The sequence below is a fragment of the Panulirus ornatus genome, chromosome 52, assembly GCF_036320965.1.
Source record: "Panulirus ornatus isolate Po-2019 chromosome 52, ASM3632096v1, whole genome shotgun sequence".
NCBI lineage: Eukaryota > Metazoa > Arthropoda > Malacostraca > Decapoda > Palinuridae > Panulirus > Panulirus ornatus.
This window is the reverse complement of record NC_092275.1, coordinates 10915226-10942271: the sequence shown is the minus strand read 5'-3', so window position 1 is coordinate 10942271 and position 27046 is coordinate 10915226. Positions and strand designations below refer to the sequence as shown.

The 27046-nt window shown below is 42.1% G+C and overlaps 1 protein-coding gene across 6 annotated transcripts in view; it reads right to left on the bottom strand.

Moving 5' to 3' along the window:
• alpha-Spec (alpha spectrin) overlaps positions 1 to 27046 on the bottom strand; it is a 176977-nt gene that overhangs the window by 129730 nt on the left and 20201 nt on the right. For all 6 annotated transcript variants that reach the window (XM_071692154.1, XM_071692158.1, XM_071692157.1 and 3 more), the window contains exons 3-7: positions 25032 to 25263; positions 17891 to 20664; positions 17290 to 17454; positions 3953 to 4141; positions 3477 to 3636 (exon numbers count right to left, since the gene is read on the bottom strand). In XM_071692154.1, coding sequence (XP_071548255.1) covers positions 3477 to 3636; positions 3953 to 4141; positions 17290 to 17454; positions 17891 to 20664; positions 25032 to 25263 — 3520 coding nt within the window. The remainder of the gene's footprint in view (positions 1 to 3476; positions 3637 to 3952; positions 4142 to 17289; positions 17455 to 17890; positions 20665 to 25031; positions 25264 to 27046) is intronic.

The following is a 27046-nucleotide window of genomic DNA, read 5'->3' as shown; positions in this document are numbered from 1 at the left end:
CCTCTCTTCCTACACGTACACATGCCTTACATCCTCGATAAAAACTTTTCACTGCTTCTAACAACTTGCCTCCCACACCATATATTCTTAATACCTTCCACAGAGCATCTCTATCAACTCTATCATATGCCTTCTCCAGATCCATAAATGCTACATACAAATCCATTTGCTTTTCTAAGTATTTCTCACATACATTCTTCAAAGCAAACACCTGATCCACACATCCTCTACCACTTCTGAAACCACACTGCTCTTCCCCAATCTGATGCTCTGTACATGCCTTCACCCTCTCAATCAATACCCTCCCATATAATTTACCAGGAATACTCAACAAACTTATACCTCTGTAATTTGAGCACTCACTCTTATCCCCTTTGCCTTTGTACAATGGCACTATGCACGAGATATACATAAGTATACTTATGTAAGTAAAAGAGATGGCCAGAGAGCGTTATTGGATTACGTGTTAATTGACAAGCGCGCGAAAGAGAGACTTTTGGATGTTAATGCGCTGAGAGGTGCAACTGGAGGGATGTCTGATCATTATCTTGTGGAGGCTAAGGTGAAGATTTGTATGGGTTTTCAGAAAAAAAAGAGTGAATGTTGGGGTGAAGAGGGTGGTGAGAGTAAGTGAGCTTGGGAAGGAGACTTGTGTGAGGAAGTACCAGGAGAGACTGAGTACAGAATGGAAAAAGGTGAGAACAATGGAAGTAAGGGGAGTGGGGGAGGAATGGGATGTATTTAGGGAATCAGTGATGGATTGCACAAAAGATGCTTGTGGCATGAGAAGAGTGGGAGGTGGGTTGATTAGAAAGGGTAGTGAGTGGTGGGATGAAGAAGTAAGAGTATTAGTGAAAGAGAAGAGAGAGGCATTTGGACGATTTTTGCAGGGAAAAAATGCAGTTGAGTGGGAGACGTATAAAAGAAAGAGACAGGAGGTCAAGAGAAAGGTGCAAGAGGTAAAAAAAAGGGCAAATGAGAGTTGGGGTGAGAGAGTATCATTAAATTTTAGGGAGAATAAAAAGATGTTCTGGAAGGAGGTAAATAAAGTGCGTAAGACAAGGGAGCAAATGGGAACTTCAGTGAAGGGCGCAAATGGGGAGGTGATAACAAGTAGTGGTGATGTGAAAAGGAGATGGAGTGAGTATTTTGAAGGTTTGTTGAATGTGTTTGATGATAGAGTGGCAGATATAGGGTGTTTTGGTCGAGGTGGTGTGCAAAGTGAGAAGGTTAGGGAAAGTGATTTGGTGGACAGAGAAGAGGTAGTAAAAGCTTTGCGGAAGATGAAAGCCGGCAAGGCGGCAGGTTTGGATGGTATTGCAGTGGAATTTATTAAAAAAGGGGGTGACTGTATTGTTGACTTGTTGGTAAGGTTATTTAATGTATGTATGACTCACGGTGAGGTGCCTGAGGATTGGCGGAAAACATCTTTTTATTCTCCCTAAAATTTAATGATACTCTCTCACCCCAACTCTCATTTGCCCTCTTTTTCACCTCTTGCACCTTTCTCTTGACCTCCTGCCTCTTTCTTTTATACATCTCCCACTCATTTGCATTATTTCCCAGCAAAAAATCATCCAAATCCCTGTCTCCTCTCTTTCACTAATAATCTTACTTCTTCATCCCACCACTCACTACCCTTTCTACTCTGCCCACCTCCCACGCTTCTCATGCCACAAGCATCTTTTGCGCAAGCCATCACTGCTTCCCTAAACACATCCCATTCCTCCCAAACTCCCCTTACGTCCTTAGTTCTCACCTTTTTCCATTCTGTACTCAGTCTCTCCTGGTACTTCCTCACGTCTCCTTCCCAAGCTCACTTACTCTCACCACTCTTTTCACCCCAACATTCTCTCTTCTGTTCTGAAAACCTATACAAATCTTCACCTTCGCCTCCACAAGAGAATGATCAGAGATCCCTGCAGTTGCACCTCTCAGAACATTAACATCCAAAAGTCACTCTTTCGTGCGCCTATCAATTAACACGTAATCCAATAACGCTCTCTGGCAATCTATCCTACTTACATACATATACTTATGTATATCTCTCTTTTTAAACCAGGTATTCCCAATCAACAGTCCTGTTTCAGCACATAAATCCACATATTCTTCACCATTTCCATTTACAACGCTGAACACCCCATGTACACCAAAAAAGAAATAATACAGTATGAAATTACTGTAGTACATCACCAATAATGCCGCACACTTGACCTCTGTAATTCCATAAAACAGTCAGGCAGCTGTACGGTACAAAAGGCTGCATAATTCACCTTTGTGGTTCACTCTTGACTCACCAACAACAAAATGCCCCTAATAGATGATGCATTTTAGCTTTATACAAGGCAATCAAATAAGTCCATCCTTAGGTCTACTGAAGTGACTTTCCATGCCCTCCTTAAGAAAGCACTACACGAATCACTAATTTTGTGAGCATATATGTACATCACTTGTGGAGTGCCTCATGTGAATAGAATCAGATTGTGACAAAAATACAGCGAAAGCACTGGTGATGGTGCCTGGGTGATGCAGTTATCTCAATCATGCACTACTGTATGCATCTTCAAGCCACCACTATGTTGCATCTGCTAAGCTTGGCTATGGGTAATTTGCAGCTACCACAATAATTGTCCAATGGACAGAAAATAATACCGCCTCTATGTCACAGTGGTTGGTAAAATAATTTCAAGTATGGATACATTATCTTAAGCATGAATACTCAAAATCATGTAAAGTGTCAGTGAAATATGCTACCATGGGCACCTCCAACACCATATCTAGTCCCACAATTACAACTAGTGCACCATCATCAGTATCACTGGTAAGTATACTACAGTTTCTTTGCATGAAAATTATTGTACTATTGTGCTGTCACACTACTGTAAATAGAGGTCAGTACATGTCCAATCCACATGGCCTCTTCAGATTATCATGAGATTACATGAGTTTCAGTCCAATATACCCTGTGGAGGCCCAATATAATGAGCTGACTGGATAAATATATATAAAAAAAAAAGAGATTTATCATACAGGGTCCACCCTCAATTACTCCAATGCTGCGTCCTATCATTAATGACTGCAGACAGAGACTCGCCAAAATGTTATGAATGGTATAAGTCACTATAGAAGCAAAATCATGGTCACTTTCTAAAACTAAAGGCTTAACACTTCTAACAGATCTAAAACTATCCCTGAAATGCAACACATCTGTCCTGCCTACAGCTGTGTTAGTTAGTGACCCAAAGCATCTCAACTCATATGGCATTTAATCCGACCAATGAGTCTGAATGCTGGAAAAATACCTTATGTCATTATTTGTCTGTGAGAGGACAATCATCACACTTTCTGAATTACAATATGTTCTCATTTCATATTCAAAATAAGGTACCTGTGGAGAGGAAGACTGAGGCAAAATTAAGCCAATGCATAATCATCATTTCTTTTTAAAGCATTCTTATACATAAAAAAATAATCACCTTCATGCTTCCTCTGTAGAGCCTGTACAGAGCGCAAGTCTTTGCCACAATCATCATTGTTGAGAGCTTCATCTTTCTCCTGAATCCAGTCCTTCGTCTCATCTACATCGCGATGAAAACGTTGAACCTCATGAGCAGACCCTAGCTGGAACTGCCGCTCCTTTACAAAGTATACATAAACAATGTAAAATGGGAATGGCTTTACAAGCAGTATTCAGTTAATGCTTACAGTTTCCGTAAGATGTATTGTGATGATTAACATTCTCATACCAACTTTAATACATTATGTACACTGCAACAGGGAGTACTGAATAACTCTGTATTCTATGTAATGATGAGGTGTCATTTCCATAATTTGTGCTCAACAGCATTACTGATTACTATGCTGATACTGTATAGCAAAAGTATAACTCTGGAAAATAACTCTGGACTTGTTGGCAATAATGAGTGTTCCTCACAGGTTGGAAGTTTCTAACCTGTGCCATCTGCTGGAGGGAGTTCCATTTTGTGTTGAGCTCCTCAATTTGGGTCTGAATCTTAAGGGCAGCTTCAGTTTGACCCAGACTCATCAGCTGCATGGCAATTTCATTCATTTCAGCCAAGCGGACTTCATTGGCCTGGAGGTCTGTTTTGAAGTCATCAAACTTCTTTTGCAGAACTTCAACCTGAAGAAAATCCACAAAGTATGAAGTGCTAATCTTGAAAAAAAAAAGAGGATGAATCAATACAACTACTATGATCAAGAAATTCAGTATATATTATCATATTGCTTAGTCGCTGTCTCCCGCATTAGCGAGGTAGCGCGAGGAAACAGACGAAAGAAATGGCACAACCCACCCACATACACACGTATATACATACATGTCCACATACGCAAATATACATACCTATACAACTCAATGTATATATATATATACACACACAGACATATACATATATACACATGTACATAATTCATACTGTCTGCCTTTATTCATTCCCATCGCCACCCCTCCACACATGGAATAACAACCCCCTCCCCCTCATGTGAGCGAGGTAGTGCTAGGAAAGGACAACAAAGGCCACATTCGTTCACACTTATTCTCTAGCTGTCATTCAATAATGCACCGAAACCACAGCTCCCTTTCCACATCCAGGCCCCACAAAACTTTCCATGGTTTACCCCAAACGCTTCACATGCCCTGGTTCAATCCATTGACAGCACGTCGACCCCAGTATACCACATCATTCCAATTCACTCTATTCCTTGCGTGCCTTTCATCCTCCTGCATGTTCAGGCCCCGATCACTCAAAATCTTTTTCACTCCATCTTTCCACCTACAATTTGGTCTCCCACTTCTCCTCGTTCCCTCCACCTCTGATACATATATCCTCTTGGTCAATCTTTCCTCACTCATTCTCTCCATAGCCCATGCCTCGCAGCCATACAACATTGTTAGAACCACTATTCCTTCAAACATACCCATTTTTGCTTTCCGAGATAATGTTCTCGACTTCCACACATTCTTCAAGGCTCCCAAATTTTCGCCCCCTCCCTCACCTTATGATTCACTTCCACTTCCATGGTTCCATCCGCTGCCAAATCCACTCCCAGATATCTAAAACACTTCACTTCCTCCAGTTTTTCTCCATTCAAACTTACCTCCCAAATAACTTGACCCTCAACCCTACTGTACCTAATAACCTTGGTCTTATTCACATTTACTCTCAACTTTCTTCTTTCAGACACTTTACCAAACTCGGTCACCAGTTTCTGCAGTTTCTCATATGAATCAGCCACTAGCGCTGTATCATCAGCAAACAACAACTGACTCACTTCCCAAGCTCTCTCATCCACAACAGACTGCATACTTGCCCCTCTTTCCAAAGCTCTTGCATTCACCTCCCTAACAACCTCATCCATAAACAAATCAAACAACCATGGAGACATCACACACCCCTGCCACAAACCTACATTCACTGAGAACCAATCACTTTCCTCTCTTCCTACACGTACACATGCCTTACATCCTCGATAAAAACTTTTCACTGCTTCTAACAACTTGCCTCCCACACCATATATTCTTAATACCTTCCACAGAGCATCTCTATCAACTCTATCATATGCCTTCTCCAGATCCATAAATGCTACATACAAATCCATTTGCTTTTCAAGTATTTCTCATATACATTCTTCAAAGCAAACACCTGATCCACACATCCTCTACTGCTTCACAAACCACACTGCTCTTCCCCAATCTGATGCTCTGTACATGCCTTCACCCTCTCAATCAGTACCCTCCCATATAATTTACCAGGAATACTCAACAAACATATACCTCTGTAATTTGAGCACTCACTCTTATCCCCTTTGCCTTTGTACAATGGCACTATGCAAGCATTCTGCCAATCCTCAGGCACCTCACCATGAATCATACATACATTAAATAACCTTACCAACCAGTCAACAATACAGTCACCCCCTTTTTTTTTTTTTATAAATTCCACTGCAATACCATCCAAACCCGCTGCCTTGCCGGCTTTCATCTTCCGTAAAGCTTTTACTACCTCTTCTCTCTTTACCAAATCATTTTTCCTAACCCTCTCACTTTGCACACCACCTCGACCAAAACACCCTATATCTGCCACTCTATCATCAAACACATTCAACAAACCATCAAAATACTCACTCCATCTCCTTCTCACATCACCACTACTTGTTATCACCTCCCCATTTGCCCCATTCAGTGAAATTCCCATTTGTTCCCTTGTCTTATGCACTTTATTTACCTCCTTCCAAAGCATCTTTTTATTCTCACTAAAATTTAATGATACTCTCTCACCCCAACTCTCATTTGCCCTCTTTTTCACCTCTTGCACCTTTCTCTTGACCTCCTGCCTCATCTCCCACTCATTTGCATTATTTCCCTGCAAAAATTGCCAAATGCCTCTCTCTTCTCTTTCACTAATAATCTTACTTCTTCATCCCACCACTCACTACCGTTTCTAATCTGCCCATCTCCCACGCTTCTCATGCCACAAGCATCTTTAGCACAAGCCATCACTGCTTCTCTAAATACATCCCATTCCTCCCCCACTCCCCTTACATCCTTTGTTCTCACCTTTTTCCATTCTGTACTCAGTCTCTCATGGTACTTCCTCACACAAGTCTCCTTCCCAAGCTCACTTACTCTCACCACCCTCTTCACCCCAACATTCTCTCTTCCTTTCTGGAAACCTCTACAAATCTTCACCTTCGCCTCCACAAGATAATGATCAGACATTCCTCCAGTTGCACCTCTCAGTACATTAACATCCAAAAGTCTCTTTTGCGCGCCTACCAATTAACACGTAATCCAATAACGCTCTCTGGCCATCTCTCCTACTTACATATATATACTTATGTTTATCTCTCTTTTCAAACCAGGTATTCCCAATCACCAGTCCTTTTTCAGCACAAAAATCTACAAGCTTTTCACCATTTCCATTTATAACACTGAACACCCCATGTATAACAATTATTCCCTGAACTGCCACATTACTCATATGTGGTAAATCAATTGGACTGTATTTTTTTCGAAAGTTATGTAAGCGAGTGTCAGGTTCTTATTGCTCTAAGTCTGAGCATAAACTATCCACTCGATATTCTGCATGGCTTTGCTGCAACACTAGGCGGGTTACGCAGAATCCCTTCAGTGCATTCCTAAGGCATCAAAAGATGGAATATTCTTTTTGATAAAACTTGCTTACATTGTCTATTCAGTCCTTCTATCTTAACCCTAGCTTAGTTATATATCTATGCACCTATTTACACATTCTCTACACATCAGTTTTTCCTACACATCCATAAAAGTTTAGCATTATGTTAATTTATTACAGACATATTTCACAATACCATAACTATCTAGCTATCAATCTGTATCACAACAACCCATTCCTTCAGGGAACATCTATTAAGGGGGTGGCCATGGCAAAACAGTATCCTGTCCTTATATGCCTCTCTTGCATATGCCATTTCATGCACTACCACCTTTCTCTCCATCCCATGCTCTTCCACTCTATTTCCCCATAACACAGGTGGTCTTCCTCTCACACTAACCCTTTTAATCATACTATTGTACACTTTGTAAACTCCCCATCTTACATTCTTCCCACATCCCTAAACCACCCCAAAGTATTTCATCCACTCTCCCACTCCACAATTCATTCTTTGCCATACCAAATCTCCCACACACATTCTATCTAGTCATACCACATTCTCCTCAAAAATAGCTTATTTCCACAGACTGGATTTGTAACTGATCCCATATCCATGTGTCAGCTGCATTGGTCAGGGATGGAAGGACTATGCTCAGCCTTCATCTTTTCTTCACTTCCACATGTGCATATGTACCCTTCATTATTCTATTAAGGTACCCAATGACTTCCCTACTCTGAACTACTCTCTCCATTCTCTCGCCTTCCATATCATGAAACTTACCAAAGACAGATCCCAATTACTTAAAATTGTCACCTCTTCCAGACTTTCTTCCACCATATCTATAACAGTTTTATTACAATTTCTTGTTTCACTCTATAGGGTTTTGCAAAATCTGTTTCCTTTCAAACACCATTACTTTACTTTTACTCGCATTTCCCAGCAATCGCCTATGCTTAAATGCATCATAAAACACAACTTAAAACCTTCTGCAACCTTCACTCAGCAAACAACATTTGTCACTAGCCACCACACCTAACCACCACACTCTAACTCAACACCCCTTTTCCTTAGTTTTGCTTTCATCTCTTATCACTCCATCCATATATATATATGTATATGTTAAAATACAGCAGTGACATCACACAGCCCTCTTCCACACCAAGTATACCTAAACTTTTGCCCAACTCTCTATCCACTCTTACACATGCATTTGCTCCTCTATACATATATCCTTAACACATCCCATAAAGCATTCCATTCAACTCAAAACACTGTCTCCATATCTATAAAAGCTGTATAAAAATTCTTACCATCTGCTAATACTTTTCCACAATCGTTCTCACTGCAAAAACCTGATCTGCACATCCCCTATCTTTCCTAAAGTCCTTTTGTTTCTCACTTATCCCACATTCAGTCACTTCCATCACTCTGTCAATCAACACTTTTGCAAACACATTTCTTGGTATACTTAAGACTTACTTTCCTATAGCAGCTACATAAATCCTTGGCATCTTTCCCTTTGAGAAAAAGAACAATAATAGCTTTCACCCAATTCTTAGGCACAAACATCTGCTTCCATGCTAAACTACTTATCAAATGGATCTACTCTATCACACTTACTCTTCCATAATTCCATCCACTCCAGATACCTTTCCTATTTTCAACCTCATCATCACCCTTTAGACCTACCTTCTTCCTATAGGCCCTTGCACTTGTATTCTTTTCCTTCCATCTTCCATACCCATGCATGTACAAACTGTTGCCTCACCTTCTCCCACATTCATTATTTCTTCAAAATACTCTTTCCATTTTCCTTTCTCTTCCACCTTTTGATTCAGCATACCTCATGGAGTCTTTGAGGTTTTCATCCCCACAGCACCAGCTGGGCCCAGGCTGCTGGATTGGGTTGTTGGTCAACCAAGCTCTTGGAAGCCGCAGCTCTCACACCACACAGCCCTCACAGCTTCGCTGGTCTGGTACACTTTGTATTCACTATAAAAATATTCTTGATCTCTTTAGCAACCTCTCCTCTGTTGAATGCCATCAGTCTAGTTTTTTTTTTTTTTTTTTTTTTTTTATACTTTGTCGCTGTCTCCCGCGTTTGCGAGGTAGCGCAAGGAAACAGACGAAAGAAATGGCCCAACCCCCCCCCCCATACACATGTACATACACACGTCCACACACGCAAATATACATACCTACACAGCTTTCCATGGTCCACCCCAGACGCCCCACACGCCCTGCTTCAATCCACTGACAGCACGTCAACCCCTGTATACCACATGACTCCAATTCACTCTATTTCTTGCCCTCCTTTCACCCTCCTGCATGTTCAGGCCCCGATCACACAAAATCTTTTTCACTCCATCTTTCCACCTCCAATTTGGTCTCCCTCTTCTCCTCGTTCCCTCCACCTCCGACACATATATCCTCTTGGTCAATCTCTCCTCACTCATTCTCTCCATGTGCCCAAACCATTTCAAAACACCCTCTTCTGCTCTCTCAACCACGCTCTTTTTATTTCCACACATCTCTCTTACCCTTATGTTACTTACTCGATCAAACCACCTCACACCACACATTGTCCTCAAACATCTCATTTCCAGCACATCCATCCTCCTGCGCACATCTCTATCCATAGCCCACGCCTCGCAACCATACAACATTGTTGGAACCACTATTCCCTCAAACATACCCATTTTTGCTTTCCGAGATAATGTTCTCGACTTCCACACATTTTTCAAGGCTCCCAAAATTTTCGCCCCCTCCCCCACCCTATGATCCACTTCCGCTTCCATGGTTCCATCCGCTGACAGATCCACTCCCAGATATCTAAAACACTTCACTTCCTCCAGTTTTTCTCCATTCAAACTCACCTCCCAATTGACTTGACCCTCACCCCTACTGTACCTAATAACCTTGGTCTTATTCACATTTACTCTCAACTTTCTTCTTCCACACACTTTACCAAACTCAGTCACCAGCTTCTGCAGTTTCTCACATGAATCAGCCACCAGCGCTGTATCATCAGCGAACAACAACTGACTCACTTCCCAAGCTCTCTCATCCACAACAGACTTCATACTTGCCCCTCTTTCCAGGACTCTTGCATTTACCTCCCTTACAACCCCATCCATAAACAAATTAAACAACCATGGAGACATCACACACCCCTGCCGCAAACCTACATTCACTGAGAACCAATCACTTTCCTCTCTTCCTACACGTACACATGCCTTACATCCTCGATAAAAACTTTTCACTGCTTCTAACAACTTGCCTCCCACACCATATATTCTTAATACCTTCCACAGAGCATCTCTATCAACTCTATCATATGCCTTCTCCAGATCCATAAATGCTACATACAAATCCATTTGCTTTTCTAAGTATTTCTCACATACATTCTTCAAAGCAAACACCTGATCCACACATCCTCTACCACTTCTGAAACCGCACTGCTCTTCCCCAATCTGATGCTCTGTACATGCCTTCACCCTCTCAATCAATACCCTCCCATATAATTTACCAGGAATACTCAACAAACTTATACCTCTGTAATTTGAGCACTCACTCTTATCCCCTTTGCCTTTGTACAATGGCACTATGCACGCATTCCGCCAATCCTCAGGCACCTCACCATGAGTCATACATACATTAAATAACCTTACCAACCAGTCAACAATACAGTCACCCCCTTTCTTAATAAATTCCACTGCAATACCATCCAAACCTGCTGCCTTGCCGGCTTTCATCTTCCGCAAAGCTTTTACTACCTCTTCTCTGTTTACCAAATCATTTTCCCTAACCCTCTCACTTCGCACACCACCTCGACCAAAACACCCTATATCTGCCACTCTGTCATCAGACACATTCAACAAACCTTCAAAATACTCATTCCATCTCCTTCTCACATCACCGCTACTTGTTATCACCTCCCCATTTACGCCCTTCACTGAAGTTCCCATTTGCTCCCTTGTCTTACGCACCCTATTTACCTCCTTCCAGAACATCTTTTTATTTTCCCTAAAATTTACTGATAGTCTCTCACCCCAACTCTCATTTGCCCTTTTTTCACCTCTTGCACCTTTCTCTTGACCTCCTGTCTCTTTCTTTTATACTTCTCCCACTCAATTGCATTTTTTCCCTGCAAAAATCGTCCAAATGCCTCTCTCTTCTCTTTCACTAATACTCTTACTTCTTCATCCCACCACTCACTACCCTTTCTAAACAGCCCACCTCCCACTCTTCTCATGCCACAAGCATCTTTTGCGCAATCCATCACTGATTCCCTAAATACATCCCATTCCTCCCCCACTCCCCTTACTTCCATTGTTCTCACCTTTTTCCATTCTGTACACAGTCTCTCCTGGTACTTCCCCACACAGGTCTCCTTCCCAAGCTCACTTACTCTCACCACCTTCTTCACCCCAACATTCACTCCTCTTTTCTGAAAACCCATACTAATCTTCACCTTAGCCTCCACAAGATAATGATCAGACATCCCTCCAGTTGCACCTCTCAGCACATTAACATCCAAAAGTCTCTCTTTCGCACGCCTGTCAATTAACACGTAATCCAATAACGCTCTCTGGCCATCTCTCCTACTTACATAAGTATACTTATGTATATCTCGCTTTTTAAACCAGGTATTCCCAATCATCAGTCCTTTTTCAGCACATAAATCTACAAGCTCTTCACCATTTCCATTTACAACACTGAACACCCCATGCATACCAATTATTCCCTCAACTGCCACATTACTCACCTTTGCCTATGACTGGAGCTGGAGTACCTCTACAGTCTAGTACCTCTACTAATATCTTAATTCTCTGAGACACAGTTACCTGATGATGTTCTCCCAAATCCCTTTTTCATATCTAACTACAGTCTCTATTCACGATTCTGGTTCAAAGGTGGTGTTTATGCTTATTCTAACATCAACACACTTGTTTCACACCTCAAAGACCTTAAGGCCCCAAACACGGATGCTATATGGCTCAAGGTCCATCTCCCAACTACTACACTTTTCCTGTTTTTCCTAATTTTACAAATTCTATATCATTCTTTCACTATCTAAAGTCACATCATGAGACTGTGGCATCCTCTCACCCAAAAGCTGAGATCCTCTACCTCAGGAATTTCAATGTTCATCAAAGGGATTTTTTTTTTTTTTGATGAAAGCTCCAGTCATAGGCAAAAGTCCACTTCAAGGTCAGGCCTTCACTGAAATATAGAGAGGATCATGGAAGGGAAAAAGAGCAGACAAGGAAAAGTATCTTTGAATTTTGGAGGAAGTGAAAAACCGGATGGTGGTGTTCCAACCAACCCAAATGCCATCAACTGGTAACACTTGTTTACCAGTGGAGTCTTAGCTATGTCTCTTCTTTGTACATCAACTGACTGTTCTATGTCTTCTATCTCATTCTTGTATCTCCCCTAATGTGATCATTACTAGAAACTGCACTTGGGAACTTATTGTGTTTCAGTTTCCTAGTGGTCATCAACATATACTAGAGCAGTGCAAGGGGTCACATACCAGGGTATATATATGTATGGGAGGGTATTGATTGAGAGGGTGAAGCATGTACAGAGTGTCAGATTGGGGAGGAGCAGTGTTGTTTCAGAAGTGGTAGAGTATGTGTGGATTAGGTGTTAGCTCTGAAGAATGTGTGTGAGAAATACTTAGAAAAACATATGGATCTGTATGTGGTATTTGTGGATCTGAAGAAGGCATATGCTAGGGTTGATAGAGATGCTTTGTGGAAGGTCTAAAGAGTATATGGTGTGGGACATGAGCTGCCAGAAGTGGTGAAAAGTTTTTATCATGGATGTAAGGCATACGTACGAGCAGAAAGAGAGGAGAGTGATTGGTTTCCAGTGAAGGTCAGTTTACAGCAGGGGTGTGTGATGTCCCCATGGTTGTTATACTTGTTTATGGATGGGGTGGTTAGGGAGGTAAGCACAAGAGTTTTGAAGATGGGGCAAGTATGCAGTCTATGGGGGATTTGAGGGGGGCCTGGGAAGTGAGTCAGTGGCTGATTCGAATGAGAATCTGCAGAGGTTTGTGACTGAGTTTGGAAGTGTGTGAAAGAAGAAAGTTGAGAGTAAATTTGAATAAGAGCAAGGTTATTAGGTTATGTAGGGTGGAGGGACAAGTTAATTAGGATGTAAATTTGAGGAGGAGGGAATAAGGAATGGGGGACCAAATTGGTGGTGCAAGGATGGGGTGAAAAAGATTATGAGTGATCGGGGCTTGAACACACAGCAGGGTGAAAGGCATGTAAGGAATAAAGTGAATTGGAATGATATGGTATACCAGAGTTGATGTGCTGCCAATGGACTGAACCAGGGCATGTGAAGTGTCTGGGGTAAACCACAGAAAGGTCTTTGGGGCTTGAATAAAAAAGGGAGCTGTGATTTCAGTGCATTACACATGACAGCTAAAAAGTGAGTGTGAATGAATGTGGCCTTTTTGTCTGTTCCTGGCGCTGCCTCACTGGGGGAGGGGGATGCTATTTCGTGTGTGGTGGGGTGGCGAAGGGAATGGATGAATGCAGCAAGTATGGATATGTGCATTTACATATATGTATATGTCTGTGCATGCATACGTATGTACATGCTGAAATGTATATGTATGTATGTGTGCGTGTGTGGTCGTTTATGTATATGAATGTGTACATGTGTATGTGGGTGGGTTGGGCCATTCTTTGTCTGTTTCCTTGTGCTACCTCGCAAACGAGGGGGGACGGCAGTTAAGTATAATTAATAAATAAATTATTTTTTTATTCTTATTTTGCTTTGTCGCTGTCTCCCGCGTTTGCGAGGTAGCACAAGGAAACAGACGAAAGAATGGCACAACCCACCCCCATACACAATGTACACACACACACGCCCACACATGCAAATATACATACCTATACATCTCAATGTACATATATATATATATACACACACACAGACACATACATATATACACATGCACACAATTCACACTGCCTGCCCCTATTCATTCCCATCGCCACCTCGCCACACATGGAATACCATCCCCCTCCCCCCTCATGTGTGCGAGGTAGCACTAGGAAAAGACAACAAAGGCCACATTCGTTCACACTCAGTCTCCAGCTGTCACGCAATAATGCCCGAAACCACAGCTCCCTTTCCACATCCAGGCCCCACACAACTTTCCATGGATTACCCCAGACGCTTCACATGCCCTGATTCAATCCACTGACAGCACGTCAACCCCGGTATACCACATCGATCCAATTCACTCTATTCCTTTCCCGCCTTTCACCCTCCTGCATGTTCAGGCCCTGATCACTCAAAATCTTTTTCACTCCATCTTTCCACCTCCAATTTGGTCTCCCACTTCTCCTCGTTCCCTACACCTACGACACATATATCCTCTTGGTCAATCTTTCCTCACTCATTCTCTCCATGTGCCCAAACCATTTCAAAACACCCTCTTCTGCTCTCTCAACCACGCTCTTTTTATTTCCACACATCTCTCTTACCCTTACATTACTTACTCGATCAAACCACCTCACACCACACATTGTCCTCAAACATCTCATTTCCAGCACATCCACCCTCCTGCGCACAACTCTATCCATAGCCCACGCCTCGCAACCATACAACATTGTTGGAACCACTATTCCTTCAAACATACCCATTTTTGCTTTCCAAGATAATGTTCTCGACTTCCAAACATTCTTCAAGGCTCCCAGGATTTTCGCCCCCTCCCCCACACTATGATTCACTTCCGCTTCCATGGTTCCATCCGCTGCCAGATCCACTCCCAGATATCTAAAACACTTTACTTCCTCCAGTTTTTCTCCATTCAAACTTACCTCCCAACTGACTTGACCTTCAACCCTACTGTACCTAATAACCTTGCTCTTATTCACATTTACTCTTAACTTTCTTCTTTCACACACTTTACCAAACTCAGTCACCAGCTTCTGCAGTTTCTCACATGAATCAGCCACCAGCGCTGTATCATCAGCGAACAACAACTGACTCACTTCCAAAGCTCTCTCATCCACAACAGACTTCATACTTGCCCCTCTTTCCAAAACTCTTGCATTCACCTCCCTAACAACCTCATCCATAAACAAATTAAACAACCATGGAGACATCACACACCCCTGCCGCAAACCTACATTCACTGAGAACCAATCACTTTCCTCTCTTCCTACACGTACACATGCCTTACATCATTGATAAAAACTTTTCACTGCTTCTAACAACTTGCCTCCCACACCATATATTCTTAATACCTTCCACAGAGCATCTCTATCAACTCTATCATATGCCTTCTCCAGATCCATAAATGCTACATACAAATCCATTTGCTTTTCTAAATATTTCTCACATACATTCTTCAAAGCAAACACCTGATCCACACATCCTCTACCACTTCTGAAACCACACCGCTCTTCCCCAATCTGATGCTCTGTACATGCCTTCACCCTCTCAATCAATACCCTCCCATATAATTTACCAGGAATACTCAACAAACTTATACCTCTGTAATTTGAGCACTCACTCTTATCCCCTTTGCCTTTGTACAATGGCACTATGCACGCATTCCGCCAATCCTCAGGCACCTCACCATGAGTCATACATACATTAAATAACCTTACCAACCAGTCAACAATACAGTCACCCCCTTTTTTAATAAATTCCACTGCAATACCATCCAAACCTGCTGCCTTGCCGGCTTTCTTCTTCCGCAAAGCTTTTACTAAATAAATAAATATCCAATTTGTTAATGGATGGGGTTGTTAATGAGGTGAATGCAAGAGTTTTGGAAAGAGGGGCAAGTATGCAGTCTGTTGTGGATGAGAGAGCTTGGGAAGTGAGTCAGTTGTTGTTCGCTGATGATACAGCACTGGTGGCGGATTTGGGTGAGAAACTGCAGAAGCTGGTGACTGAGTTTGGTAAAGTGTGTGAAAGAAGAAAGCTGAGAGTAAATGTGAATAAGAGCAAGGTTATTAGGTACAGTAGGGTTGAGGGACAAGTCAACTGAGAAGCAAGTTTGAATGGAAAAAACTGGAGGAAGTAAAGTGTTTTAGATATCTGGGAGTGGATTTGGCAGTGGATGGAACCATGGAAGTGGAAGTAAATCATAGGGTGGGGTAGGGGGCGAAAGTTCTGGAAGCGTTGAAAAATGTGTGGAAGTCGAGAACGTTATCTTGGAAAGCAAAAATGGGTATGTTTGAAGGAATAGTGGTTCCAATAATGTTATATGGTTGTGAGGCGTGGGCTATAGATAGAGTTGTGAGGAGGGTGGATATGCTGGAAAGGATATGTTTGAGGACAATATGTGGTGTGAGGTGGCTTGATTGAGTAAGTAATGAAAGGGTAAGAGAGTTGTGTGGTAATAAAAAGAGTGTGGTTGAGAAAGCAGAAGAGGGTGTTTTGAAATGGTTTGGTCACATGGAGAGAATGAGTGAGGAAAGATTGACCAAGAGGATATATGTGTCAGAGGTGGAGGGAACGAGAAGTGGGAGACCAAATTGGAAGTGGAAAGATGGAGTGAAAAAGATTTTGAGAGATCTGGGCCTGAACATGCAGGAGGGTGAAAGGCGTGCAAGGAATAGAGTGAATTGGAACGATGTGGTATACCAGGGTTGACATACTGTCAATGGATTGAACCAGGGCATGTGAAGCATCTGGGGTACACCATGGAAAGTTTTGTGGGGCCTGGATGTAGAAAGGGAGGTGTGGTTTCAGTGCATTATACATGACAGCTAGAGACTGAGTGTGAACGAATGTGGCCTTTGTTGTCTTTTCCTAGAGCTATCTCGCGCACATGCGGGGGGAAGGGGTTGTCATTTCATGTGTGGCAGGGTGGCAACAAGAATGAATAAGGGCAGACAGTATGAATTTTGTACATGTGTATATATGTATATGTCTGTGTGTGTATATGTATACATTGAGATGTATAGGTATGTATATGTGCGTGTGTGGACGTGTATGTATATACATGTGTATGTGGGTGGGTTGGGGCATTCTTTCGTATGTTTCCTTGCGATACCTTGCTAACATTGGGAGACAGCGACAAAGTATAATAAATATAAATCTAATAAACAATGGCAATCAAGAAAAGCTATCTTGCATACAAACCTGCTCAAGATCTTCCCCTACATCCTCAATCTGAGCATGCTGTTCCTTGTCCTTAATCCACTGAGCAAGCTCTGCAGCTTCACGGACAAGGACATATGCTTGTACAGTCTCGCTTAATTTCTTTTGACGTTCACGGGCCAAGGCCATCAAGTTCTCGTACTGACCCTGTTAAAGGAAATGTGTCTGATAAGCAGAATTTGCATGTGACAGAAAAAGTATTATAAAAAAACATGTACAGTTGGCATACAAAGGACTGCTGTGCCACAGGCAGTCTCCTACTGAAAGAATTCACCTTCTTTCACCTAAGTCATTCACAAGAAAAAGGTGGCAATAGTATATCTTGTAGGCCCTAACAAGACCTGGATGGTTTATACCTGCTTCATTCCCTATAATAATAAGGAAAGTATATGATCTAATCATCATGATTAACTTCTAACCTTTAATGGTCACAAATAAATTTTCAACGTTTTCCGAAGACTTTCTAATTTCTAATCTTTAAAGGTCACAAATAAGTATTTCAGAGTTTTCTGAAGACTTAATTACAAAGTATGGGAAAAATAGTTCAAAATGTTGAAACCACAAAAGGAATTTAAGCGCGCACCTTAATCTGATTTTGGCGAGCAGCAATGGAGTTGCTATCAGCTAGGTTCTGTTGGGAAGCTGTCAGGCCAGAATCAATTTTCTTCACATATGCAGCAGGGACAAAACCTTGACGATCGTTCACTTCCACTTTCCACCAATCCTTGTTAGTTGCATTTAGGAGGGTCAGAACATCATTCTTCTTCATTGAGACCTCTCGGGGGGATTTCTCGGTGTAATCATAGAGAGCTACCACACACTCTTTTCCTGTGATATCCATAACAGGCACTTCTTGTTGACGACATGCTGCTGCCTGTTCATCCAGAGCAGCTATGGTTGAGCTGAAAGCCTCTAAATCACTCATAAGAGCCTCATGCTTCTTCAACAATGCTTCAGCAGAGTCTTCATCTTTACCAAAGTCTCCCCCAGCTGCAATAGGCTCTTTCTCTTTCATCCATGACTCTGCCTCATTCGCATCTGCAAAGTATTGATGAGCCTGAAGTGAATCATCCAGATCCTGACGGCGCTGATTTGCTCGTTCTTTCAACTGAGCCCAATGCTGACTCAAAGTGTTTACTCTTTGCTTTATCTCCTCTCCTGCAAAATGACCATCACTAATCATTTCTTCACCAGCTGTTGTGACAGCAACAATTCTATGTTCATGATTATTTATTTCAGCAAGAACAGCTTGATGCTTCTTAATTAGATTCTGCACTCCAATCAGATCTCGGCCACGATTAGTGGAAGCTGCAATGGGTTCTTTCTCCCGAATCCAAGCCTCTTCATCATCAATGTCACGGAACAATTGCTGCACCAACAGTGAATCCTTGAGGCGGTCCTTACGGACTGTCATTGGCTTTTGAAGGGCATTGTAACGTTCCTGTAGAGCCATTTGTTTTGACTTAATGTTCTCTGCATCAAAATGCCCACGGTCTACGAACTGATCTGCAGCAATTCTTACACCATCGATTCTGTCTTGGTGAGCACCAACATCAGCCTCAAGCAGAGCATGCTTTTTCAACAAATTCTGTACACCTGTCAAATCCTTGCCATAGTCTTCACTCATCAGCTGGCCTTCAATCTCAGATAGCCAGAGCTCAATATCTTCAACACCACGATTAAACTGTTGCTGTTGTGATGCTTCTTCAAGTTTTGATCCCTTCCGACGAGTGGCTTCCTCAAGGGAAGTCCAAAGCTGAACAATTTCTTCCATGCGACTGCTGATCTTATCACTAGCATAATGATCAGAGTCAAGCAACTCTTTCCCAGTTGAAGTGATTTCTTCAATGCGAGATTTGTTAGCACTGAGTTCTTGGTCAAAGTTCTGGTGTTTCTGGACTTTACCATTCAAATTAGTAGGATCTAAGTAGCTATCATCGGTAGCAAACTTCAGCTTTTCATTGATCCAACCTTTGGTTTCATCACAGTCACGTTCAAACTGCTGAAGGCGGTAGGAGTCCTCCAACATAGTTCGACGACGTGCAGACATGTCAAGCAAGGCAGTGCGGCGCTCCAGTAACAACTCACGTCTTTGAGAAACATCATCACAAGCATAATGCTGCCCTTCAATTAACTTTGTTGCAAACTCATCCAGAGCCTTGATTTTCTCCTCCTGGGCAGCAAGTGACTTTTCAAAATCCTCATGCTTCTTGATTAGAGCTTCAACTGAGTCAATGGAATCTCCTAGATCCTCATTTTCAAGGAAAGCCTCTTGTTTGGCCATCCAGGTGTCAGCCTGCTCAGTGTCACGGTAAAAGAGCTGTAAATCCATACATTGTTCATACAATATGCGACGTTCCTCCCACAAAGCCAGAAGAGCAGCCTTCTCCTGAGTAAGGGTGCCAAGCTTCTCTTTCACTTCATCAGATGCATGATGCTTCTTCTCCACCAACTTTTCACCTGCCTCATGAGTGGATTTAAAGCTATCTTCACGAGCATCAATTTCACCCTTGTGCTCTTGATGGCGTTCAAGCAAAGCTTCTGCTCCAGCAACATCCTTGGCCAATTCATCAGCAGAGATAATAGCACGCATGTCATTGATCCAAGAGATAAGATCACGGAAATCAGATAGGAAACGGTGTAAATAATATGAATCATCTAAACGACGTCGACGTTCCTGGGCCTTAGCTGTAAGCGTGGACCAAGAATGCTCAATTTCTGCTAATTTTGCTTTTATCTGTTCGGCATGATCAGAATGGATGCCACAGAGACGAGTGGCTTCTTCCCCAAGAGTAGATACTTTATCCTCCAAGGCAGCCAAATCACGCTCAAGACCTTCATGCTTACGCTGAAGAGTCTGCACTGAAGCTAGATCACGGCCATAGTCATCTGATGAGAGGACAACATCCTTTTCTGCAACCCAAGCAATGGTCTCATCGGCATCTCTATTGAATCGTTGTATTTCATGAGCACCAAATAACTTCTCCTGTCGAGTAAGGGCAAGCTGGCGCAGGCGTTGCCAGGCTTCATTCAGGTCCTTCTTGCGTCTGGTAATCACTTCCACCTCTGGATGCCCCTCTGCTACCAACTTCTCAGCAAGTGTGTTCACTTCTGTGACACGGTATTCTTGGGCAGCCATATCCTTTTGAAATTCATCAAACTTACGCTGGAGGACCTCAACGTGCTCCAGATCAATACCAAATTCTTCTGAGGTGACATAGGTTTCCTTGTCATTGATCCAATACATCACTTCATCACACTGACGCTGAAACTGTACCAAAACCAGTGCTTGCTGAAGACGCATACCTTTGTCTGCTAGGCGACTGAGTAGCAATTCCCAAAGGCGGTGAAGTTCATCTGAAGAAAAAAATCAAACTTAGAAATACCCATTTTGAATAACGCATTTTTTATTTACTGTAATATCACTAACACTAAACGTTAGCTCCAAGATCATTAACTATTAACAGTATGGGATGACAGACCCTCAGAAGAGAGTCAGTTGTTGTTTGCTGATGATACAGCACTGGAGGCAGATTTGAATTACAAATTGCAGAGGTTGGGGAATGAGGCTGGAAGTCTGTGTGAGAGGAAGAAACTGAAAGTAAATTATTAGGTTTAGCAAGGTTGAAGAACAGATTAGCTGAGGTGAGTATGAATGGGGAAAAATTAGAGGAAGATAAATCTTTTAAAAGTCAATATTTGGAAGGGCAGTAGTGAGTATACTTAAAAGATATAGTTGTCCTAACTATCATATAGATGCAAGGCATGGGCTATTGACAAGACTATGCAGCAGAGGGTGAGTGTGTTGGAAATGAAATGTTCAAGGACAATGTGTGTTGTGAGGTGGTTTAATTGAATAAGTAATGAAAGGGCAAGATATATATGTGGTAATAAAAAGTGTGTGGTTGAGAGAGCTGAAATGTGTGTACTGAAAAGGTCTGAACATATGGAGAAAATGGGTGAGAAAAGGTCGACAAAGAGTATATACGTGTCAGAAGTGGAGGAAACAAGAAGAATATGGGGACCAACATGAAGATGGAAGGATGGAGTGAGAAATATTTTGAGCAACTGGGGCCTCAACATCCAGGAGGGAGAAAGGCATGAATGGTTTTGAGTGAATCAGAAACAATGTCATATACTGGGGTCGATGCTGTCAATGGACTAAACCATGGCATACTAAGTGTCTAGGGTAAACTATGGAAAGGTATGCGAGTCCTGGTTGTGGATAGGGAACTGTGGTTTCAGTGTACTATATGACAGATATAGAATAGATATGAGCAGATGTGGCATTTCTTGTCTGTTCTGTGAGAAACGTGAGAACTGTGAGAAATGGTGATCAAGTATTAAAAAGGAGAAAATCATCTAGGTTGGGAAAATCCCTTTCCAACATCACACGGACTCTGCCTAAATTTCCTTGGGAGTGCCCTAATTAGTTGGAAAAGCTACTTGTGATGAGAATAGATTTTTTTTTTTTTTTTTTTGCTCTGTCGCTGTCTCCCGCGTTTGCGAGGTAGCGCAAGGAAACAGACGAAAGAAATGGCCCAACCCACCCCCATACACATGCCTTGATTCAATCCACTGACAGCACGTCGACCCCGGTATACCACATCGCTCCAATTCACTCTATTCTTTGCCCTCCTTTCACCCTCCTGCATGTTCAGGCCCCGATCACACCTTTTTCACTCCATCTTTCCACCTCCAATTTGGTCTCCCTCTTCTCCTCGTTCCCTCCACCTCCGACACATATATCCTCTTGGTCAATCTTTCCTCACTCATTCTCTCCATGTGACCAAACCATTTCAAAACACCCTCTTCTGCTCTCTCAACCACACTCTTTTTATTTCCACACATCTCTCTTACCCTTACATTACTTACTCGATCAAACCACCTCACACCACACATTGTCCTCAAACATCTCATTTCCAGCACATCCATCTTCCTGCGCACAACTCTATCCATAGCCTATGCCTCGCAACGATACAACATTGTATGAACCACTATTCCTTCAAACATACCCATTTTTGCTTTCCGAGATAATGTTCTCGACTTCCACACATTCTTCAAGGCTCCAGGAATTTTCGCCCCCTCCCCCACCCTCTTATCCACTTCTGCTTCCATGGTTCCATCCGCTGCCAGATCCACTCCCAGATATCTAAAACACTTTACTTCCTCCAGTTTTTCTCCATTCAAACTTACCTCCCAATTGACTTGACCCTCAACCCTACTGTACCTAATAACCTTGCTCTTATTCACATTTACTCTTAACTTTCTTCTTTCACACACTTTACCAGACTCATTCACCAGCTTCTGCAGTTTCTCACATGAATCAGCCACCAGCGCTGTATCATCAGCGAACAACAACTGACTCACTTCCCAAGCTCTCTCATCCACAACAGACTTCATACTTGCCCCTCTTTCCAAAACTCTTGCATTCACCTCCCTAACAACCCCATCCATAAACAAATTAAACAACCATGGAGACATCACACACCCCTGCCGCAAACCTACATTCACTGAGAACCAATCACTTTCCTCTCTTCCTACACGTACACATGCCTTACATCCTCGATAAAAACTTTTCACTGCTTCTAACAACTTGCCTCCCACACCATATATTCTTAATACCTTCCACAGAGCATCTCTATCAACTCTATCATATGCCTTCTCCAGATCCATAAATGCTACATACAAATCCATTTGCTTTTCTAAGTATTTCTCACATACATTCTTCAAAGCAAACACCTGATCCACACATCCTCTACCACTTCTGAAACCACACTGCTCTTCCCCAATCTGATGCTCTGTACATGCCTTAACCCTCTCAATCAATTTTTTTTTTTTTTTTTTTTTTTTTTTTATACTTTGTCGCTGTCTCCCGCGTTTGCGAGGTAGCGCAAGGAAACAGACGAAAGAAATGGCCCAACCCCCCCCCCCATACACATGTACATACACACGTCCACACACGCAAATATACATACCTACACAGCTTTCCATGGTTTACCCCAGACGCTTCACATGCCTTGATTCAATCCACTGACAGCACGTCAAACCCTGTATACCACATCGCTCCAATTCACTCTATTCCTTGCCCTCCTTTCACCCTCCTGCATGTTCAGGCCCCGATCACACAAAAATTCTTTTTCACTCCATCTTTCCACCTCCAATTTGGTCTCCCTCTTCTCCTCGTTCCCTCCACCTCCGCAAACCTACATTCACTGAACAATTCAACTTTCCTCATCTTCTACACTCCATGTGCCACATCCATAAACAACTTTTCAACCTAACAACTGCCTCCCACCCTATATTCTATACTCACAGCTCTCAACTCACAGCTCTCATTCATAATGCTACATCACAATCCATCTTACCTTTAAGTACTTTCACTTACTCCAAGCAACGATCACACATCCTCAACTCTAAACCACATTGTCCCAAATCTATTTCGTACATCCTCTACCCTACAATCAATATCCATAGCACACAGACACTCGCAACCATACAACATTGTTGGAACCACTATTCCTAACATACCATCTTTTGCTTTCCAGAATATATGTTAACTCAGACTTCCAACAGCATTTTTCAAGGCTCCTCAAAATTTTCGCCCCCTACCTCCCACCCTATGATCCACTTCGCTTATTGTCCATCGTGACAGATCACTCCGATACTAAAACACTTCAAACATTAAAGTACTTTCTCTCATTCATCTCAAACTCTACTCAACCTATTACATACCTCACCTACTGCCTACTTGTCCTGCACTCCAATCTCCTTTTCACAAATCACCCAGTGTCATACATGCTTCACTCTCTTACTCACCTCCAATTTATCTAAACATGCATATACCATAGCATACTACTGAAACTCATTCCCTCAACTACTGAAACATATCGGAAATAAACCCTATTTTAACATAAATTATAGGAAGTTTATGGTTCTAAAATTAGATAAGCAAGCTATAATTTGACTACAAGGAACTCTAGACTCCAAGCCAAAAGCAATACATATAAGAGTCAGGAAAATTCAAATCATATCCCTTTAACTAGAGGACAACTGGGGTAACAAGAGATATCTCAAACTTATTATGAGGAAGGTCCAAGTAACCAGCTGAAAACAAATCTATACATGGTAAAAGAATCACTATTATCATAAAAAAGGTTAGGTGATCTAATTCAAAGCCATCACAGATTTCATAAATCTTGATCTCATGCGCTACTTAAGGATAAAGTCATCTGATATCAGTCATGTTAATGGATATCAACCCATGAGCAAACAAACTTTAAATAAGGCAAAATAGTTTTTCTTCACCAGAACAAGTCCAGCTATTATGGTACCCCAGAAGTCCTCCAGAGTGTACGGGATTTAACTGGCAAAGAATCTGGGCGGGTGACATCAGCTACTTTTAACTGGCGTGGCACATGGTGTCAAAAGAGCGTAAATGCTCTCATGGGTTTGGGCTTTCTTACTGCGACCTCGAGGTGTGCTCAATGAAGGCACTAACCTTGACCCATTCCCTTTATAGGATGTGGTCCAAGAGCACAGGTTAAGATCAGTCAGCCTGCCTGTAACATCTGGTGTCGGCCATCAGGCTGTCATTAGATTTAAAAAAAAAAATAGATGAACCACTTCTCTCATCCTACTCGAAGATAAGATGCATCAAAAACTCAAAATACGAACAACTCTAATTTCATCTTTCGATTATCACTTTGAAAATATAAGCTTACCTAATTTTTGTCTAATAACATCAGAAGCGAAGTGCTGCTGACTGATCATCTCAGAACCAGTGTTGTCCAGAACAACGATAGCATTAGAATGGGCAGCCACCTCAGCCTCAAAGGCCTGATGTTTCTGAATCTTGGCCTGGAGGTTGGTGGGATCTTTGTAACTCTCATCAGAGGCAGCCTGTAGTTTCTCATGGATCCATGACTCCAGTTCATCAGCATCACGTTTGAAGTACTATGAAGAAAAAATCAAACTGAAAATTTGTGCAGTAAATGCTAGACAAATAATAAAACAGTTACAATACAAAGAACAAAGTTTCCCTGAGTTAAATACTACCAAAGTAACAACAAACCCTTTAAATACAAAGAAAAAATATACTCTTTTTCTTTCATACTATTCGCCATTTCCCGCCTCAGCGAGGTAGCATTAAGAACAGAGGACTGGGCCTCTGAGGGAATATCCTCACCTGGCCTCGTTCTCTGTTCCTTCTTTTAGAAAATTAAAAAAAAAAACCATATGAACAAATATCTCATCTTTCATACTTGTTTGCCATTTCCCACATTAGTAAGGAAGTGCCAGGAACAGGCAAAGAAAAGGTCTCATTTGCTCACATCCATTCTCTAGCTATCATGTGCAATTTAGTCCCTTATCCACAAACCTTTCTGTGGTTTCCTACATCTGATTCATATGCCCTTGTCCAGTCGTCTCACAGCATGTTGCCCCCTGAATAATACATCAATCCAGTTCACTCTATCTTGTGCATACCAAAGCACATTTTCTTTCCATCTACAAACAGTCTACCTGTTCTTGTCCTCGTTCACTCTATCTTGTGCATACCCAAGCACATTTTCTTTCCATCTACAAACAGGTCTACCTGTTCTTGTCCTCTCCACTTCTGACACAAGTCTATTCATCAACCAATCCACACATTTTCTCCACATGTCCAAAATATTTCAGTACACCCTCTTCAGCACTCTCACCCATACTCTTCTTATTACCACACCTCTCTTTTACCTAACCATTTCTTAATCAGCCCTCCTCACAACACTTACTGCGCACTAACATTCTATCTCCAGCATAGTCACCCCTTCCATGCAATCTCATCTATGGCCCATGTTTTGCATCCATACAACACTAATGGTACTAATATAGCCTCAAACATACCAATCTATGCCCTCCCATATAGTGACCCCTCTTTTCACACATTCCTCAATGCTCCCAAGACCTTCACCCCTTTCCCCACCCTATGACTCACCTCAGCTTCCGTGTATCAAAATATTTCATTTCATCCAAGTATTTCCCACTCAAACTTACACCCCAATAAACCTGTCTCCTTGACTGCTAAATCAAAGAACCTTACTTTATACACACTTACTCCCAACTTTTTTCACGTGCACTCTGAAACTCAATCACCAACTTCTGCAGTATCTCATTCAAATGTGCCACACATGAGAAGTGCCATCAGCAAACATCAACTTAAGTCATCTCCCAGGCCCCCCGACTTCCAACACAATGCATACTTGCTCCTCTCTCCAAGACCCTTGCGTTTCCCTACATCAACACCCCATCTATAAACATATTAAAAAGTCATGGTGACATCACACACCCCTACCAAAGACCCACTTTGACCTTGAACCACTCACTATCTTCTCTACCCACTCACTCACACACTTTACTCTCTCTTGTTAGTAACTCCTCTTTGCTTCTAATACCTTTCCTCCCACACCATATATTTGTAACACCTTCCAGAATGCATCTCCAACATCACTATTATTATAAGATTTCTCTAAACTGATTTTTCATTCATTATACTTATTCGCAGAATAGAAAAAAGGTGAGAGCAAAGGACGTACGGGGAGTGGGGGAGGAATGGGATGTACTTAGGGAAGCAGTGATGGCTTGCGCAAAAGATGCTTGTGGCATGAGAAGTGTGGGAGGTGGGCAGATTAGAAAGGTTAGCGAGTGGAGGGATGAAGTAGTAAGATTATTAGTCAAAGAGAAGAGAGAGGCATTTGGA